This window comes from Pleurodeles waltl, chromosome 5 (genome assembly GCF_031143425.1).
Source record: "Pleurodeles waltl isolate 20211129_DDA chromosome 5, aPleWal1.hap1.20221129, whole genome shotgun sequence".
NCBI lineage: Eukaryota > Metazoa > Chordata > Amphibia > Caudata > Salamandridae > Pleurodeles > Pleurodeles waltl.
The window spans coordinates 1,752,868,174-1,752,887,681 of record NC_090444.1 but is presented as its reverse complement, the minus strand read 5'-3'; the positions used below and the strand labels follow the sequence as shown (position 1 = coordinate 1,752,887,681).

The 19,508-nt window shown below is 42.7% G+C and overlaps 1 protein-coding gene across 2 annotated transcripts in view; it reads left to right on the top strand.

Moving 5' to 3' along the window:
- TRAM2 (translocation associated membrane protein 2) overlaps positions 1 to 19,508 on the top strand; it is a 157,668-nt gene that overhangs the window by 44,081 nt on the left and 94,079 nt on the right. For both annotated transcript variants that reach the window (XM_069236148.1, XM_069236147.1), the window contains exon 2: positions 15,846 to 15,909. In XM_069236148.1, the coding sequence (XP_069092249.1) occupies positions 15,846 to 15,909 (64 nt within the window). The remainder of the gene's footprint in view (positions 1 to 15,845; positions 15,910 to 19,508) is intronic.

Sequence of the window (19,508 nt, the reverse complement as noted above, 5' to 3'; positions counted from 1 at the left end):
GAAAGGAGAGAAGTGCAATCTCTTCCATCAAGTAGGGTGTCAAAACTGGGAATAACATTGCTACTGTGGGGGTGCAGGCATATCTGCGACACTCATGCTGTAGGGAATTTCGACTAGTCTTTTCAGTGCTGAATGCGGCTGGGGGGTACAAAGAAAGACTTTGGGTCAGGGGCACAGAGACTGTATTCCCAAGCAAGCTGACTAGTTTTGGTACCAGTTATACTTAACTTGCTCACTGTCTTATCATTCTAAACAAGGTGTGTAGTATCAAACTTTGACTTGCATAAAAAGTTTGGTTCATAATTGTGAAGAAAGGAGGCTTTACCTTATCAATGGATGCCAGGCAGAGAAAGTAATTGACATTGGTAGTAACACTTTCTTTACTAGAATTCCCTTTAAGTACGTTTAATCTTAAATTGCCTGCACATGTGTGTTTTCTAATGGAGCTCTTTCTCATCAGACTACCAAGAGTCTTTTAAAATATCAGCAGTTCTGGATTTCCCTGTCTAGCCTTCATATAGGCCAACATATTTATCAGTATTTACTGGTGATCCTATGACCTGTAGTAAATCTGAACTGGGTCACCGGTATCTAAGGCATTTATTAAGGTCTTACTTAATGAGAGGCTTGAATGTGAGAGTTTAACTATTGCAACCACAGGCTGTTTGCTTTTAACGTTGAGCATATAAAGAGGAGGAGTCAATGGGGAGGTGCAGGGCGATGGCTGGCTGTAATAGTTCTTAAGTAGTATAGTGAGATCCCTGCAACGCCTCCCAATCATGTTCAAAACTACGTATATTCAAGGCATCAAAACTCAACCCGTTTACTTCCCGAAAAGTAGAGATGTGATGTTCATAGTTGTGTTTTGTCTCCTCCATTGCCAATGTATGAGAAGACCAAAGCCTACTGAATGGTAAAAGAAACCCCCCAGTTCCCTGTTCCCAGTAACCTAGCTCTTCATTGCTGATCCTTGGTTCCTGGTCAGTGAGACCTGCTTTTGTATTTTAATTTATTCGTTTTTTCAAAATAAAACAGTACAGAAGAAAGAAAAAGACACAACAGCACATTGTCTCGTTATTACGGATATGAGGTACAATTACAATACTTATATATATATTTTTTTTAATATATATATATATATATATATATATATGGTCCGTTTTCTGTCATACACAATAAGCATTCTAGGGTGACAGTTCGGGTGAGCTAATGCAGCCAGTGTTCACTGTACATAGAAGCTAAGATCAGAACATGGCCCAGATGTCCCTTGGGCGAGCAGTTGGGTGTATGTACTCAGCATATTGCAATAGATAGATTTACCTATCTTTGTCCACTGAAGATAATGAGTGCCAGAGGTGGTAAAGATTGAAGAGTCCTCGTTATAACGTTTCAGCTGTCAACTAGCACATGCTTTCGCAGGTAGGAGCCATTGCTGATTTTTCAAGGGATACTGGGATGTATACCCGGATCATATCCTGAAGTTCCACTCCAGTTTTTCTTTTCATGAAAATATAAGAATGTCTTCAGCTGTGGAATTTTAAAACTTTATCCCAGGAATAAATAAAGTCTGCTTTTTTTTTTTTTAACTCTACCTCCTCTATACAGAACAGTTCATCTAATCTGTTTTCAGTGTTTTAATTAATGGTTCTAGAGGTGACTTTAACTAGCTCAGACATGCTCTTTGAGACCTATGGCAGTGATCCCAGAAACCATTTTTCATCTGTCCGTATGTAAACATTTTACTGTTGTTTAGGATCACCAAGCAGTTATTTTATTACATCTTCATGCATATTCAAGGTGAATATAATCTTAAATACTTCCAATAAAATGTTCCTTTCCCTTGCGGCAGGACTTCAGTACATGCGTCATAGTTTCTTATGCCTGGTTACAAAACTGATATATGTTGATTGGCAGTGTCTCTCTTATAAGCATGCTTTGTGGTATGGAATACAAATGGAAAGCCTTTTATTTCAAAGCCACTTGAAATTGTGTGAATTCTTCCTGAGATTCCAACTTATTATTACCATTTCTTAGTGGTCCATTACTTGTTTCTTAAAGTCAGATGTGCACAGGGTGTCAAGAACTACAGCGTGTTTCCATAACCTCCATAAGATGGAACTAAGGTGAGGGATGAGGTGTCACCGGGGTATTAGTTTTTTTCTTATCAACATGATATGTATTTGAACTGGTCAAAGGGTACGTCTGTCAAGAACATGGAGAGATCAGTCTGTGTACTAAGTTGAACTTTTCTTCTACTGGTGAGCCCAATCTGTGGGGAACAACGAGCTCTAGGATTATGCAAGAACTTTCCTTGCTGCCCCTTTGAGAACATGCTGTGGATTATTCGAGCGAACCACAGCGAACATGGGGGACTTTTTTCTAAGGTGGGTATGAAAAATATTTAACATCTAACATCTCCTGGAGAAGAGTTTAGTTTAGTTTATGCATTTTTTTTTGGAGCGCATAGCTACCCTAGGGCATCCCAGCGCTAAAGGTACAGAGAAATCCAGGACACATGAAAAGACACAACTAATGACTGAAAAGAATGGTTTTCAGTTTCTTCCTAAAAAAGGATTCAGAAGGTTCATGCCGAAGCTCAGAAGGTAAGGCATTCCAAAGATGGGCGGCCTTAATAGTAAAGGAGTTTCCACCCCATGCTCTATAGACACTGGGTATATGAATCTGCCGGGCTAAAGAAGATCTAAGGTGTCTTTGAGGGGCGTGAATATAGATGTGTTTTCTAAAAAAAAAAGAGGGTCCTTTGTTATGAAGGGCTCTATGAGTGATGCACATGGATTTAAAATGTATGCGATGTTTGACCGGCAGCCAGTGGAGAGCCACAAGAGCCGGCTTGGCAGATAGATGTCTCGGCCAGTCCATAAGGAGCCTAGCTGCAGCGTTCTGAACAATCTGCAGCTTCCTTATCACGTATTCCGGGGAGCTAAGGTAGAGGGAATTCCCATAGTCCAGGCGGGAAAGAATCAATGCCTGGACCTGGATTCTTCTGGACAAGGCAGGAAGAAGATTGAGAATCTTCCTAAGCGATCTAATAAGGCCAAAACAGACCGAGGAGATTTTCTTAGCTTGTGATTCCATTGTAAGACGGGAATCCAGTATAAAACCTAGGCTTTTTACCTGTCTTTAAGGGGACGGAAGACTGGCAAAGGTCTCTGAGTAACAAGATAAAGGGGGAGGCAGGAGAGCCATTGCCTAAAATAAGTACTTCAGATTTGCCGTCGTTGAATTTGAGCTCGGATTGAATCATCCAGTCACTTATGTCCTTCATACAGCCAGATAAATTTGCAGAGGGAGACTTTGCAGTGCCGGAGAGAGAGACGACTAATTGAGTATCGTCGGCGTACGTAATCACTGAAAGATTGTAGGGGGATTGTAGGGAGGACGTAGTAATGTAGATTGGATGTGCCCTGCTTTTTGTAGCCAGCTTTCGCCTTCTGTGACACAAAGGTACGTTCAGAATCATGGATGTGGATAACCCTAGAAACATTCACAATTGCTACTGGAGCCCCTTCACTAGAAGGGGCTCCAGTAGCAATTGTGAATGTTTCTTATCTCACCCAAGTTCACTCTGGTGGTTGCAATGAGCTGTCTGCTCACAAATGCTCAAATGTTTGAGACCAAATTGCTAATAAAAGGAAAAATCCATTACTCAAGATCACAGGACCTCTTTTATTTGGAGAGTGGAGGAGGGTGATTGGCATTTTCGAGGCGATAGCTAAGCCTATCCGTCAAAACAATAGTCTTCCACAAGTCACAACCTGTAGTAAAGGGTTTGAGGTGGCCTACAACCTACAGACTTGGGAAGAGGGCAGATCACATTACTTCCTACCCTTGGCGGCCACCAAAGAGTTTCTGTCTGTGGGTTCCCTTGACTAGTGGCCTTTTAAACAGAGTCAAGAAATAGTCAAAAATGCAGGGGAACTTATGAGGCATTGAAAACAAGATGGTGCAGTACAGATGCATGACGTGGAGTTTTATCTCCACAAGAAGATTGCTGATTGATAAATAGTGTGTGCATGGCATAATGCAGCATATTTGTTTTTTAATGCAAAATGATCATTTTATAAAACATTTTTCCAGTGCTTTACCAAACTAGTCCCAAAATTAAGCCTATATTTGATTTAAATGCAGCAATGATGCTTGTGTATTTGATTTATGTAGCAAAATGTGGACTGATGAAACGCCCTGGGTTGACATGCTTTTCTGGAGGAACTTGGTGAAAGCTTTCTCTCTCTCTTGTTACACTTCTGCTTGTACCACTGTAGGGCTATTCTTTTATTAAGCTTGCCATTGTATTGTATGCAGCTAGATTTGTACTGGCACATGCATTGGCGTTAGGTCAGTAGTGCCTTGTTATTTTATTTAGTTCGATATTTCTATACTGTGATAGGTTGATCTTGTATATTATTCATGTTATGCTGACATGAAATTTGGCATCCATTTTGTTATAAACAGCTCCATTTTTGGAGGTGAGGCAGTCTTGTTTACCCCTACTCTGAAGGCGGACCCTTGTCAGACTGTCTCCATTAGGACTCAAAATCGTTTACTCCGAGTCTTCACTCATGGCTCTTATTATACTTGACTCAGCTCTATGCTAATTCCCTGTATTTGATTGCCAGTGCTGATTTATTTGCCATCAATCTAATCTCTTTAGGGGCACATAGCCTCATATGTTTTTGAGGACAACACCATGCAGGTCACACGTAGGCGCTTTAGCTTAGATTATCAGCTAAATTGGTGTCAACTCATGAAGCAAGGTTTGTGTCAAGGAAGAGAAGAGCTTGTTGTACTGGAGATTGCGGACACGAAATGTGCACTTGTATTCATTTTATCACTACTATTCTCCTATTTTAAGGTCATTAATAAGGCTTGCTTCTCAACTGTTGTGTCAAATGCCCATAGTTTACAGTGTTTTTTTTTTTTTTAAAGCTTTTAATGTATCTTCATCCTGGGTTCTCCTGTATTCCTTCATCACACCTGATTTATTTTCCTGCCTGCAGTAATCGAAACCTGTTAAAAGGAGATGTATTAAATGAAGAACATTTCTTGGTTTACACATTTGTCTGAAAATGAAGATATGATCCTTTGTGAGGGAATAATATAGGCTAAGGAATTTAGGGTGTATGTAGTTTGTGGACTTTGTGTCGTATGGAAATATTTTTTCAACTTTGCCAACTTCAAAAACTTCATGAAGGTAGCAAAGCTTTAGACAATGAAAAAAACGGTGCTAAATTGCTCAAAACGTACCTATTGTGAGAGAATTCTCCTGCCAGAACGGAGAGTTAAGGCAAATGTTGTGCTCTGGCAAACTTGTCAAATTTCAAAACTTGTCATATTGTAGAATTTTAAACCTGCAGACCCGTAGACAATAGGTAATATTTGGTTTTGTTCAGGATTTTCCATTAAAGGGGTTTATTTCTATGATCCCCTTGTGGTATATTTCTATTTCTCTCAATGGCATCCCTTTGTTGATGGTGTCAATTAAGACTTCAGACTTAATTAGGGCATCCTAGTCAGTACTTTTCTTGGGCACTATTTTTTTTTTCAATTGGCCAACATATTTAGATTCCATTTTCTTGATCCTGAACATATGTTTATTTTATTTATTTAGTTGATATTTTCCTAAGCCCCGCTCACTGCTGCCTTTTGTGAAGCTGCTCCGCTATTGGGGCTTGGCAGTCAAGATTGACAGCATTGACCCGCATTGACAACAGACCCGATTTCCGTTTTAAAAAAATCTAATAAGGTTAATGAAGCAGAATGTTTTCCGTCTGTATTTATCACACAAAAAATGAAACCTGGGAGCTTTACCCTGGAGTTGGGAAATATAAAGTGATAATCACCGTGCCCGGGTATGCAGGCAGGGTTTTCAAACCCTGTAGGCGTAAATGGAGACATTATTCTTAAGAGCATGGGGTCTTTGCTCTCTTTTGGAACAGCAAGTGCACATTCTTCGTGATTGTCTATCTCCGTATCTCTGTCTCCGAGAAAACTGTGCTCCGTGCAGGAGGCTAGGAAAGCATGACATGTACATGTTCCAAGACCTCTGTGGGCAGGTACCAGTGACTCTGGGTAGCCTCAGGAACCTTTCACTTCGACTAGCATATTGCATACATCTGCCCTGTACTGGAGGCTACACATACCACGTTTTGGGGGGGTCTCTGCTACACTCAAAGATGTGTTGTGTGTGAGCTGGTTTTCAGTGGTGAGGGTTTACCCTTCGGTTGTGCTTGGTAGCAGATGGGTCAGTGGTCATAGGGTCATCGTTTGCCTTTTGAACCAGCTTTTGTGACTTGTCTGACTCTTGTGTGGCATTCTTTCTTATTCCAAATACTTGTTCCCCATCTCCTTTTTAAATGGGGCAGATTGGGTTTGTGTCGCACTTTTTCCATAGGTTTCTAGGCACTTTTCCTGGTACCTTTTTGCCTGGCATTTCACGAGCCGCTGTAGCCTGCGTCCCCGTTGTCCTAGCCCCGAGCCTTGATTTAATGGAGACCTTCCCCATGTGCTGTTGAGGGCTCACTACTGACACAGGCGGTTATGTGCATATGACAAATTCAAATTATACACTGTCGACCCCTCATTCCGTCCTTCTGTTAGTTGGTAAATTAATATAACAGAATTTTGTTATACCAAGTACTTTGTTTACAGCACTTAGAAGTAGCAGAAATGTAATCTGAACGGATACAGGATAACACCTAATTAACTTACGTGTTGTTGTTGCTCCTATGGGTGCCAGTGTACTCCCAGCACTGCCTGGACAGTCGCAGACCGAACATTAATGCCTCAGTTCTTTATTGGAGGACAGAACTTTCACAGTTCTTGGTCACTAATGTGCAGAGGTGCTGTCAAGCACAGCTGGCCGCCTAGCATAACTACCTCTATCCAAGAACTATGGACATAAGCTCCAGCCCTCGCTGTTCATGTGATCACAAGATCACAAATGCAGTCTGGGTGTTGTAGTTTGGCTATGCTTCCATTGCACTAATTAGACAAACACACCTGAGAATATTGATTTGTACATGAAAAGGTCTGGACTGCTGACTGTTCCTTATGGCCTGGAGTGTGTGGTCACCCTAAACATGCACAGAGCATGGACCTGAGAGGATAGATAGTGTGCCAGTTACGTACTGAACAAGATCTACTATGATTGACTGAAGCACCCTGGAGGTGGTGTAATGATAAAACTGGGCCTAGGATGACTAGAGTGATTACATTACTCCATGTCATTGAGGAGACGGTTATCAACCCTGGACGTTTGCACAATGGCCTGGTGCATTCTGGTTTGTTGTTAATCTCGTTTTACCTCAACTAATTAGACTAACACACCTGAAATCAGTGATTTGTAGGAAAAGGGCTCAAGACTAGAGAGACTGTGTCCATAATGACGTGGAGTGAGGTTGTCACCCTACCAGCAGGCCCGGATCTAGAGGGTGGTCCAGGCCCTCCCAAGATAGCCCCGTGGCCCACCCAAGGCCCGTTCACAAGCAGAAAACGTGCTTTATTTTTATTGATGAAACAATCGCACTGTCTGCAGCCTCACTTTCAAAGCCCAGTTGTGTAACGTTTATGTATAACGCCAATACCTCGGGCTATTTGAAGTGCCTGAGGGCAGGGGTGAGGACTCAGGGATGGTTGCTATTACTGCACCTGTGTAGAGGGAAGGGGTACTTGAGACACCCCACTATACCAAGACCGCAAGCTCCGATCATACAGTAATTAAGAGATGAAAACTGCATTATGTTAGAAACGGTGTGAAAGATCTTGCCAGTGCGAGAAAAGTACAATTGAGATATACATCATAGTAGTGTTGTTCTTTCTTTCTACCTTGATGCTATTCCTTACTTATGGCTGGGGTCACTGGAATTCTGCAGCCGGGGAAAACCAAATTATGTGGCAGGGTTGACTCAATTACTTGGCAAGAAAAGGCACATTTCACAGAGTAATTGAGCACATTTTGTGATAGTATTTCTTCATTATTTTTACATGTTGACAGTGTCTTGGCAAATATTACACCTTTGCCAATTTAATGCTAACATGTAGCAATAGGCACTGAAAGGTGACCAGTCACCCTTCGTGCGCGAGAGGGCTCCATTGTGCAGCAACACGTGTCACTGCGTTTTTAGTAACTCTGTTAAAGCCAGAAACATTTTTTCTCTTTAAATCTACTAATTAGGCTGCTGATGATGGGTAATGTGACAAATGTGGCAAATTCATAAGTATACGGAATACACTGCAGTCACAACATTGCATGTTTCCAGTGACCCTGCTTATGGCACTCTATTAAACAAGAGCTTCTGACAATGGCAAAGTTTTGGTTCTTCTTATGTGAAAAGGGTTGTCAAGTTTCACTAATACATCGTAGATACAGAATAGGAAGGAACCTTGCCAGTGCATATTATAAAAAGTAAAGCCATGGCAACAATTCCATGGCCACATGTGCTCTCAGTGTTCTGCTAACTCTCCCTCTCCTTGGGTGCTCACAGATGGTAGAGCTCTGTAATATAATTAGAAGGAACTTAAAGAACAGACACCTACTTTGAGGCATCTGTGACTGTGTTTTTCTGCTCTATCAACAAATTCTCTCAATTTGTCACATGAACAGACAGAAATGGATTATAGTCAGGGTTACTGGAATTATGCGATTCTGCAGCCACAGCATTTTACTCGTAATTATTTATTTGACACAAAATCCATCATCTGCAACATAATTTGCAGATTTTAATGAAAACCATCATGAGTCAAATGTTACTAAAAATGCAGTAACGTGTTGCTGCACAGATAAATGGTTATTCGTCATTAGTGAGGGGAAACCTTTCTTCCACACAGTGTTAACATGTATGGAAAATGACAAACTTATAAAGTAATACTATCCCCTGTTACACTGCAAAATGTAGTCAACCCGGCTGCATAATTTGGTACTCCCCTGTTGCATAATTCCAGAGGTCCTGATCAAAGTGTTGCTGCTCTTCTGGTCCTAAACTGATAAGAAGGAGAAGGGTGAGGTGGGGAGAGGGAAAGGTAAAGCAGAGAGACGGAAGCGTAACAGAGAGGAGGCTGTGCCAGGAGGGAGGGTAGTGAGAAGAAAATAAATGATGGTGATGGGGTGAGAAGGAGGACAAGTCAGAAAGACAGAGGGTGAGCAAGAGTGAGAGAAGGGCGAGGAACAGAGAAAAAGGAGAGGAAGAGAGATGAGTGAGGTGGAAGGAGAAGGCTGGAGTGGAAGTAGAGGGGTGAAGGATAGTGAGAGCAGACACACATTGAGTGGTTTGTGAGATCAGGAGAGGGAGAAATTTGGATAAGGTGGAACGAGAGGAGGGTGAGGAGACAAATATGAGAGTGACATGAAGGGACTTACAGAAACAGTGGCTAAGGTGGAGCGAGAGTGGGATGATATAAAGAGAGTAAGATGGGAGGAAGTAGAGGGTGTAGTGAGCGGGACAAGCAGGTGAGATCGACAGAAAGGAAGGTGAAGTCAGAAGAGAGGAGCGTGACACAGAGAAAGGAGGGTGAATGGGAGAGATCGAAAGATCAGACCTATAGGTTTAAACCCCTAGAAATACGTAGAGTTATAACTAGTACGTGGCAATAGCCTTGGTATGCAACTCACACCATACACAATCACTCGGCATGTACAGGGCCAGCTCTCAGACACCTGGGAGTCTCTGGCCAACCCCACTCTTCTTTATGGCCTACCCATTCTAATTCATGGCCCACCCAGATCCCAAATCCTGGAGCCGGGCCTGCCTACCAGGCTCGTTCTGTTAGGGTCTGCTGATTGACGGACCAGGAACCTTGAGCACTCTGCTGTTAGCAGCTGTAGTCTACAAGAACATAGGATTTCATTACATTAAAACGCTCTGCATTCTAGATAAATGCAGCCAGATCCAAGTTCATCTCCATACTTGGCTCTTTCAAGGCTGGAAACATAAAATGAAGATTTGTATCTGTAATGTAAACCTTGTATTGTAAAACCTTTAAGTCTTGGCTTTTTCACCCGGGTAATGTTGCATTGTGGATCTTTTAATTTCTCTTCTGACATTGTGATTATGATCTGAAAAATCCCAGCATGTAAAAATCTCATAAATAAATTGAGTGTTATATATTACAATACGTTGTGTATTGAAACCATCTCACGTTCTGTGTTTTGTATTTCGAGAGCTATAAATTTTCCTAGGTCCATATACCTCACACAGCTCAGGTCAATGATTTGCATTCTGGGACTTGCAGTCCTTAGTTTCTAGTGGGATAAACAGAACTAAACGTCCAAGAAAGCAAGGCAAAAACCTGGACTATATGGTGAAAGCTGTGTGGTGCTCACGTTTGCTTAAAGCATTTTCCATCTATTTAATCGAGACTTGTATACCCCCTCCGCCCGCCGTATTGTTAAGCTTTCGGGTGCCAGCAAGGCTATGTAAAACAGCAGAAATAAACTTGAATGCTTTTAATACCCGTGCAAGGGTATGGAACTATCATGCTTATGAAGTTACTTTTTGTAGTTTGAATATATGTGTGTGTGTGAGAGTATTGACGGATTAGGCATCTCCATTTACACAGAAGGGCGCCTCATCCATTGCGCTAAATGCACAACTGCAAATGTAACAAGTCACCCATGCTATGCCCATCATTATTATGAGGAGAGCAAAACTACAATCTACAGCATGTTTATTGGCATTTGCTGAAAACCCTGGCCTGAACGGACGCTCCCCTCAGACGCGGGCCCGCGTGAGAGCGACGAGTTTACCCTGCACCAGCTGAAGCCCCTCCGCCGCCCGGGTCGCCCGACCGTGACGGAGGCAGAAATGCTTCCTCTCCCGGCCGGATGAACCCTAACTCTCGCCCACGCGGTGTGCCAAGTTCATGTCGCGAGTGACCCCTGCAAACATTTCACCGAAAGGCTGCCCCGTCAGCCGCCCACCCCTCGCGGCCGCTGCCAGTCCGCATGTGCGCAGCTGGCGCCCTCCTCGGCGGGCCCCCGGCTCCAGCTGGTGCCGTGTTTGCGAGGCCGGGCCAGCGCCCCTCCCGACCCCGGGCGCACTTTCAATGGTGAGAATAGTGGCGGACGGTGCGACACGGGGGAGGCCGCCCACAAGTCCAGGAAAGGGGTCTGCGTCTCCAAGAAGCCCTTGAGGCCCCCTCTTCCAAACCTGAAGGGCACCCAAATGTGGTCTCTAGCCGCTCAGATGTTTAGCACTTTTATATAGCGCGAACTCGACCCGAAGTAATTGGAACGCTTTATATTAGCACCAGTTACATTACACAGGGGGCACATTCATGTTTTGGTGGGCAAGGGGATATTAAGGGCCAGATGTAGGTAGGCTTTTGCGCCTCGCAAACGGCGAAAAACGCCATTTTGCGAGGCGCAAAAGCCCTCACGCAATGCAGAAACACATTTTGCGAGTCGGAACCGACTCGCAAAATGTGTTTCCGACTCGCAAATAGGAAGGGGTGTTCCCTTCCTATTTGCGACTCGCACCGTGATGTAAGTTGATTTGTGACCGCGAAAGCAGTCGCAAATCAACTCGCAGTTACCATCCATTTAAAGTGGATGGTAACTCATTCGCAAACGGGAAGGGGTCCCCATGGGACCCCTTCCCCTTTGTGAATGCTCACAAAATTATTTTTTCAGAGCAGGCAGTGGTCCTATGGACCACTGCCTACTCTGAAAGAAACCGAAACAAAAGGTTTCGGTATTTTTTTCTATTTGCAGCTCGTTTTCTTTTAAGAAAAACGGGCTGCAAAGAGGGAAAAAAAAAACTGCTTTATTTAAAAGCAGTCACAGTGGTCTGCTGTCTCCAGCAGGCCACCATCCCCGTGAGTGCCTAGACTCGCTATGGGGTCGCAAACTACGACCCACCTCATAAATATTTATGAGGTGGGTCTTTGCGACCCCATAGCGAGTCGCAGAAGGTGTCTGAGACTCGCAAATTGCAAATCGCAAATTGCAAATCGCAATTTGTGTTCTACCTACATCTGGCCCTAAGTGATTTGGCCAGAATCACAGGATGTTGAGCCGACGCCGAGACTCGAACCTGGTTACCCAGCTAAAAGGTTGGCAGCTCTGGCCGGTGTGCAGCATTCTCTTCCCCAGATAGACTAACATGTTGAAGTAGGAGGAGCGTGCTGTTCAGGTGTTTGATGCCTTCCACGCCTGAAGCCTGTTGCAGTGATTGTGTGTTACTGCTTTCATTTCCCTCCATTTTTCTCTTTTTTTTCCCAGCTTCAGGTTGGACTTTTTACGCTCCTATAGTTTAGCTTCCATTTGTGCTGTAGTTTTTTTATTTTTTCACTGTTCATGCACCACTTTCTTGAAGGGCAATGAAGATCTGAGTCCCCTCCCATACTTTGCCCTGCGTTAGTGATCGAAAAATTAGCCCCCTCCCCCAGCCCTAGCATGCTTCTTAGAGCCTGGCAACGTTGCATCTCCACAAAAACAGAAATTGTGTAATGACCACAGTTTAAGCATCTCCAAAGTCTTTACTCTGTTGTCCCCCCCTCAACCCCTGCCAGGATTAAATTGGCTGCCACCGCTCACCTACAAGGGGAGGCATTTACCTGATCCTAAAATGGCACTTGCACTATATTTGGAGATCCCAAGCACTCCACCGCCTTTGAAGATTTGCTTCAGAACCTACTGAACATTCTCGGCCATCCCCTGCGGTGGCTGCGCAATTCAGGCTGTGGAGCTGGTAGACCACTCTCTCATACACGAGAAAGCAGTCAGCCTTGGGATGGAGTAGGGTGGTTGATTGAATGAGGGCAGGGCACGGCTGCATCTCCCATGCCCTACGATGAAACCTTTTCTCTAATACAGGTAAACCACGCTGGATTACATTTAGCTCCAGTGCTTAAGGCCCTATCTCAGGATCTGAACACCACCACCTGTTTCCCTCTGGTTCAAGAGCCTCGGAGAACTGTGGTTCTTGAGCACCCAGTCCAAACTCCCCCTCCTTTGTCGCTTTTTTTATTATTTTCCGTAATTTTGGGTATCTTGATTTTGGATGCAAGATTTTCACATACTGACCTTTTGTGTGTGGTCCTAAAATGTATATGGACAGTTCACAAAAAAATGGAGTCTCAAGTTAATCAAAGTTGGCCATATGTTCACATCACCATCTACACCCTTCTCAGGGACAGTTGGACATAACGCTGAGGGTCAGCCTGCTTACAAGCAGCTAAAAGCATTGCTTATTGTGTGCTACACGTCTCTTTCTTGTGTTATGAGAATACTTTAGATTGTCAGGAATATTCCTCTTCTTTTCCTGCTGCGACGTTGTGTATAACATTTTTTTCCCCAAAAAATATATATACACTTTGTGATCAATCATTCCTTTCTTTGCAAGCTCACTCTTCACCAACGATTTATTGGGCTCTGGGACGGTTGTCCCCTGACAATTCTAAATTTGAATATTCAATCTCGGGCATTTTCTCCGTCCTGAAAAATCCATATTGGCTAACCTTATGGTCAAAATGTTGACGCTAATCCAATGGATTAAACTTTAGATATATGTTTTTGACTTTCTTCCTATTACATATGCTAAACTGGGTTAACTTTTCTCTTAAAACCAAGTTCAGCCAGCCATTTCTGATATATTTTTCTGCACCATGTGTATTTTTTTTCTATTTAGACGAGTACTTGCACTGCGTGACCCACACCTGAAATTCTATTGTTATGTTCTGCTGCGCACACCGTATTTGTGTATTGTGTATGTGTATTGTTTTTAAAAAAAAAATTCTTCTCCATTGTTTTATTCTTCCTTTTCTAGTGTCTTTCCAGCTGCGATGTTTCACGCATTGCAAGTATTTATTGTGTAGAATGATGTAAAAACATTTAACGTTGAAGTTTTCTTTTGAATGCAGTATTTTATTCATGAATGTCTGTACCGGTGAGTTATACAGTTGAATCCTAGGGAACCTGTGTTTTTTCGATTTATCCTGGCACTCGTAGCCCAGTGCTCTTAAACGTCCAAAATATCGAGCCTTTGCCTTGTTTTCAGTACTTGCTCTCTTTTTTATTGAGTTGGTTGCCTTTAACTGACCTTATGTCATTTTAGAAAGTGAAACCTTTTTTATCAGAAAACTAAGTCACATTATGGTTGTATGACCTTTGTCTTGAAGTTGATTTTGTGTTATCAAAAGAAGGTAAATTGCTTCAGACTGTTGTAACCTTCGTCATATGTGCCTTATGGCTCTCTGTGGACTTGCGTTGTTAATTAAAGGCGCATTTTGCAGATGTGAAAACTCAAGTCCTGTAACCTTCCTTTTATGCCGGTTAGCAAAATCGATTAGACCACTATTGTAGTAAGCGATAGCACTGTTTAACTTTTGGAGGTCTTGTACCTCCGATCATCTCCTCTAGGTAGCGTTTGTAGTGTCATTAAACAGTTTGAAACTTGATGAATTGGTAAGAAAGGAAATGCCTTCCAACTGAACAGTGTCTGAATGGGGGTTAATTGGCAAAGCCTCAGGCTTGTGTGCAAGTATAAGCCATTATATTTTTTAATAGGTTGGGAAATGAAACACTTTTCACGTTGATGTACACATGCCAACGAAGGCTATCCCGAAAGTAATGTCCAGGCCTGGGGCACATGCAGAAGCTTTGGCTGCGCTGATTCGCATTTGCAAACAGGAATGTAAGATATATGGAGTGGATTTTAGACCTGTGCATACATTCTCAAATCCCAGTCTCCGAGGCAGTGGAGTTTTCTGTGGTATCTGGTCAATAATTGCACAGTCTTTACTTCAGCAGACCATTCCCAAATTGCTAGGACTGGAGCTTGAATAGTACATCTTTCAGTCACTGCAGTGCCTTGTGATGTAATGGCCAAGGTCTATGTGAACTAACGGTGGTGAAGGTGATGCCGCATATGCATTTTTTACACATCTACCTGTCAGGAGGCTCCTCATAGAGACCTTGGCCCAGACATGTTCTTTCAGCACGGAGAGTAGTGATGTGTCATGGCATTGAATCTATCAACTGTGCATAGCCATTTTAATTGACCCCCGCCCCGTAATATGTTGGTTTGAGCAAGAAGGTTGATGCTTTCACAGGGTTTTTCTTGTAATGCCCCAGGTAATGTTTACAGAGTGCTCTTTGCAAGCAAGCACGGTGCAAGGATTCTTGTCTCACTTCGGAAAGTGAAGGCTACTTGCACTGTCAGTCTGTTACCCTCCTGCAGGTGGCGCCCTTCGCACCTGGCAGGCATTGCCTTCCTGTAGAACTAGCACTGTATCCCCGTTGCAGCACAGCACCTTCCTGGGTAGGACTGAACTCTTGCAGCGCACTGATGGTGATATTAGTGTACGGTGTGTTGTTGGACTTGTTTTTGCCATCGCCATGGATCTGAATGGGATCAGCGACGGTGCAGTGAAAGGCGCGTAACCTGAGGATTGCACCTTTTCAAAGCCCGAGAGTTGGGGAGAAGAATGTGAACTTTGGGAGAATATTCGAGACGCTAAGATGACACTCCTGAGTCTCCCACCCAGATTTATTCAGTTCATTTCAGACGACACAATGGGCAATTGTGAGGAGAGGAAAAGGAATTCTGTCCTAGATCCGTCTGTATTTCCCAGCCTGGAGGCATGTGGCTGGTACAAGGCTGGGAGGGGTGCTTGTTGCAAAGATCACTTTTGTTCTTTCTAGTTTGCTGGCGTGTGCCATAACTGAGGCTGCTCTGTATCGTAGCCAGTGTCCTTTGGGGTCACCATAAAGTTAATTAAAAAGTACTAATGTGTTTGTATATATGATATATGTATATATTTATACACACACACACACACAGTTCATGCTGACTCCTGTTAACATTTGCTTGTCTTTGTTTTCCTAGGTCACTGCGAAAACTGCCTTTTTATTTATCTTACCTCAATACAACATTAGTGTCCCTGCACCAGGTAAGTGATATTTATTCATTATTTTTTTATGTAATCTCTGATTAAATAACTTGTTTGTTTGAGGCACAAACATAAATCTTTACAGCCGCAGCTTACCTGGAATTGCATCAGCAGATTTTGAAAAAAAGTAAAATTGTCTAAGCTCATTATTTCAAGTAAATCCTCTTGATGCTCTTTTAATCCTTTTTTTGTTTATTTTTTTTAGCTAAATAATAATTCCTAATTATATAATCGGAGGCATGGTTGCCTACCAGAAACCAAAATCTCATCATTTACATTCTCATGTGACCAATTTTATTTTTCAAATTCGTTCCTAATCCTCTTTGCCAGCAGCTGGCAACAGTGCCAAGAGCCAGAGCACTTCCTTGCCTGACCTGCTGTGCTATCGCCACGTCCGCACTAATGCGGGTCTGCAGCAGTGCACCTACATAAGTTCTGGTAGACAATGGGACTTACTGTTAGGGTGATAATGTTCATCAGGACCAGCGTGTGGTTGTAGTTAGATAAGGTTGACCCGTGGGAACACTCAGACTGTCTTGTGTCTTCCTTCTTTGGAATAACCTCTTCTAGTTAGGATTTTTTTCTGTGATTTCTGTGTCGATAGTGTAGTGTCACCTGTGCATGAGTGTGTATTTATCCAAGTGTATTGTGCAAAGCAAATTTCCCACTTTAGGACTGCCACCACAACCTTGGAGAGGTGAGATATGCCTCACTGACTGCACCGACATGGTGTTCTTTATAGGAAAACCAAAGGGGATTGCAATAACCGGGGGCTACCCCACTCCTAGTTACAATTACAGACGCAAAACGTTTAAGAGAAACTTCAACACAGACCGATCTGCTCCGATGACATTGACATATTTGTTCCCAAATTATTTTTGCTTAGGTCAAGCTCTTTTCTAGTCCACCTTGAGCTTTGTCTGTTCTTTCTGCTTTAATGCAATCCCTCCCTTTGTATAGCATGAGACTGCTGGGTGTCTGCGCCTCAAGGGGGAAGCCTGAAATGAAAGGAGGTATTGTGTGTGTGTGTGTGTGTGTGTGTGTCTGTGTCTGAGGGATGGTGATGCATCCTTATCTGTGCTGGATGCAGCCATGTCTTGCTCTAGTGGGTCAGGCCCTCTACTGTCTCTTGCTTTCTCCAAGGTCCAGCAGGATCATAATTCGCTCTGTTTCATAGTATCATCCTAAAAAGATTATTGGGTGAAATTAAGCCATATTTTTTTAGCACGAGTCAAGGGGGCATTGTACAATGGAAAAAAACCTGAGAAGTTGTGTAATTTTTTTCCTGAATTTTAATAGTGTGATAAGGGTTTGAGGTGCTACTGGAGGCATCTTCTAGATACTTGGGAAAGAGCATGAAAATACTTAATGCCTTGAAGGAATGACTCGAAGGAGTAATTCCTAAATGCATAGTATGCAACCTTAAACGGCAGTTGTTCCCCAAGACGAAGCCAGTTGAGCTCCTTATGTATGCCTGCACTTTAATAGAACTTCTTAACGCCCTGTGTTACTCGCGTTGGAACATGAAAAGCTTCCCTCGTAATTGCAAGTGAGAGAAATATGGCAAGTGCTGAATTTCCAGAGTTCACCTCGGACACTACCAATCCTGCACCAGTCATAAAAATGGTATAATTTATGTAAGGCTTAATCTGATGCAACATATGTAGCTAGTAATTTGATTTCTCATTGCTGATAATTTTATTGATCACAGTTGAGCCTGGATCCGAGCTAAACCACGCTGGACATTTACCAATTAAGAGCTTGAAAAGGGAACAGGATTTACATTAGACCAGCCCTTAAAGGGTTTACTTTAAGGAAAAACTGGGGCAGCCTGTTCTCCATGTGCTTCCGAGACAGTTTGAGATGACTGATTTTATTTATGATTGAGACTCGTGGATATAGCCGAGTGTCACCCATATACTGATGAACTGAGATGTCCATCTAGCCAGTTAGTCTTTGCAGGAATTCTACACACGAACTGAGCAGCACAGAGCACCAGATGCAATCCTGTTTCAACACAGATGTAACAGGTCACACGTATACATCTTAGTTCTGACCTGTTAAAAGCTATTGGTCGGATAAAAAGAGAACTGTTCCAAAACTCTCGTGCCAGAGCTCATCACACCTAATGAGATGGAAATGAGAGGTCTTTGTTAAATTGCAACAGGTCTAGCAGACATAACCAGCTTCCTTCAACCTGCTGAGAATGTAACTCAAAGCCAGTAGAGTGGCTGTTGCAGCTCTGAAGCTGGAGCAGTTCTGACATATTGCGAGTATCTGGGGACAGCTGGTTCACAATACATTACCTGTCGTGCTCAAAATTGGAACCATAATTGGACGGTAATTGACAACATGCCCTGACCAAGGGCAGCCTTTTCTCAGCTTTTAATTTATTGGTGAATGTTGCTGTGAAGAAGGTGTTTTTCACTTAAGTATCAGAATCTCTGAAGTTCAGTCTGAAGAAAATGTAACTTTAACACATGTGGCTTTATGATTTTTTTCCATTTTCATTTCAATAGTAAAAGTGAAGAGTCCAAGCATAACTGTTAAAAGGTTTTCAAGTCTACCCACTACCGGGTTCAGAGAATCACACAGCCAATGTACTAAACATTGCCCTTCAAGTGCACTCCCCTTATGAATAAAAGGGCCACGTTCATCCACTGTTTTCAACGTAGCAATCAAGTAGTTAGTTTAAGAATTACAGAGGAATTCCGAGGAAGTGAAAAAGGCATATTAAACTCCAGAAGTTGAATTCTGAAATAAGAGTTATAGACTTACTTGTATGTACCTCTTGCCAACTATTTTAAGTTGGTGCAATGTTATGGAAGCTAGCCACATAAGCTGGATAATTCACAACTGGGTCAAATTTACAACTACATTTATGGGCTGGTAGCTGTGTAATGGTAAGTTAAAACTTTCAAACAATGTCTCTTCTTCAAGGATTTCTCTTTTGGCATCTGCCAACAAAATCTGATCACCATGGCAACCACAACTGATTCCACAACCATATCCCTCCCGGATTCACTCAATCGCTCATTGAAAGTCAGTGTTGACATTGTCACCGGTCTGAAGCTTTGCTGTATGAAACTTCTTTTCTGCATGATGATTCATGCAAAACCGGACCAGCAGTAAACAAGATGCTGACATTCAACAAAATAATTAATGCAAAATCTAACAAAATAACCTTGTTAAACTGAAGCTCTCTGTACCTTATGATGGATCCTCATCGCCATAGGTCAAAACTACATACGAGTCAGCCAGACCCTTTCCGCAGATGCTGAGCCTAATTCAGACTTGAGGCATTGTATTGATAAAATCACAGACCCCCCAATTCTAGGGTAAACCGAGAAATGCAAAAATCATCTAATAATTCTTCTACGAAGAAACAGACATGATCAACCACTACATTGACAGTGAGTTAGTAGCTTTCCTTCTGTCGCTCCATGCGACAGACCAAAATGGAACTCCCTCAAATTGTTCACATTTACCATCCTTACAGATATTCTCATCACTTTCAAAGACACCGTACACAAGAATGATAGTCTTCCGTCTCGCATTGTACATTCCCTGCCAGACGAAGCAGTCTCATTCCTCTTGAG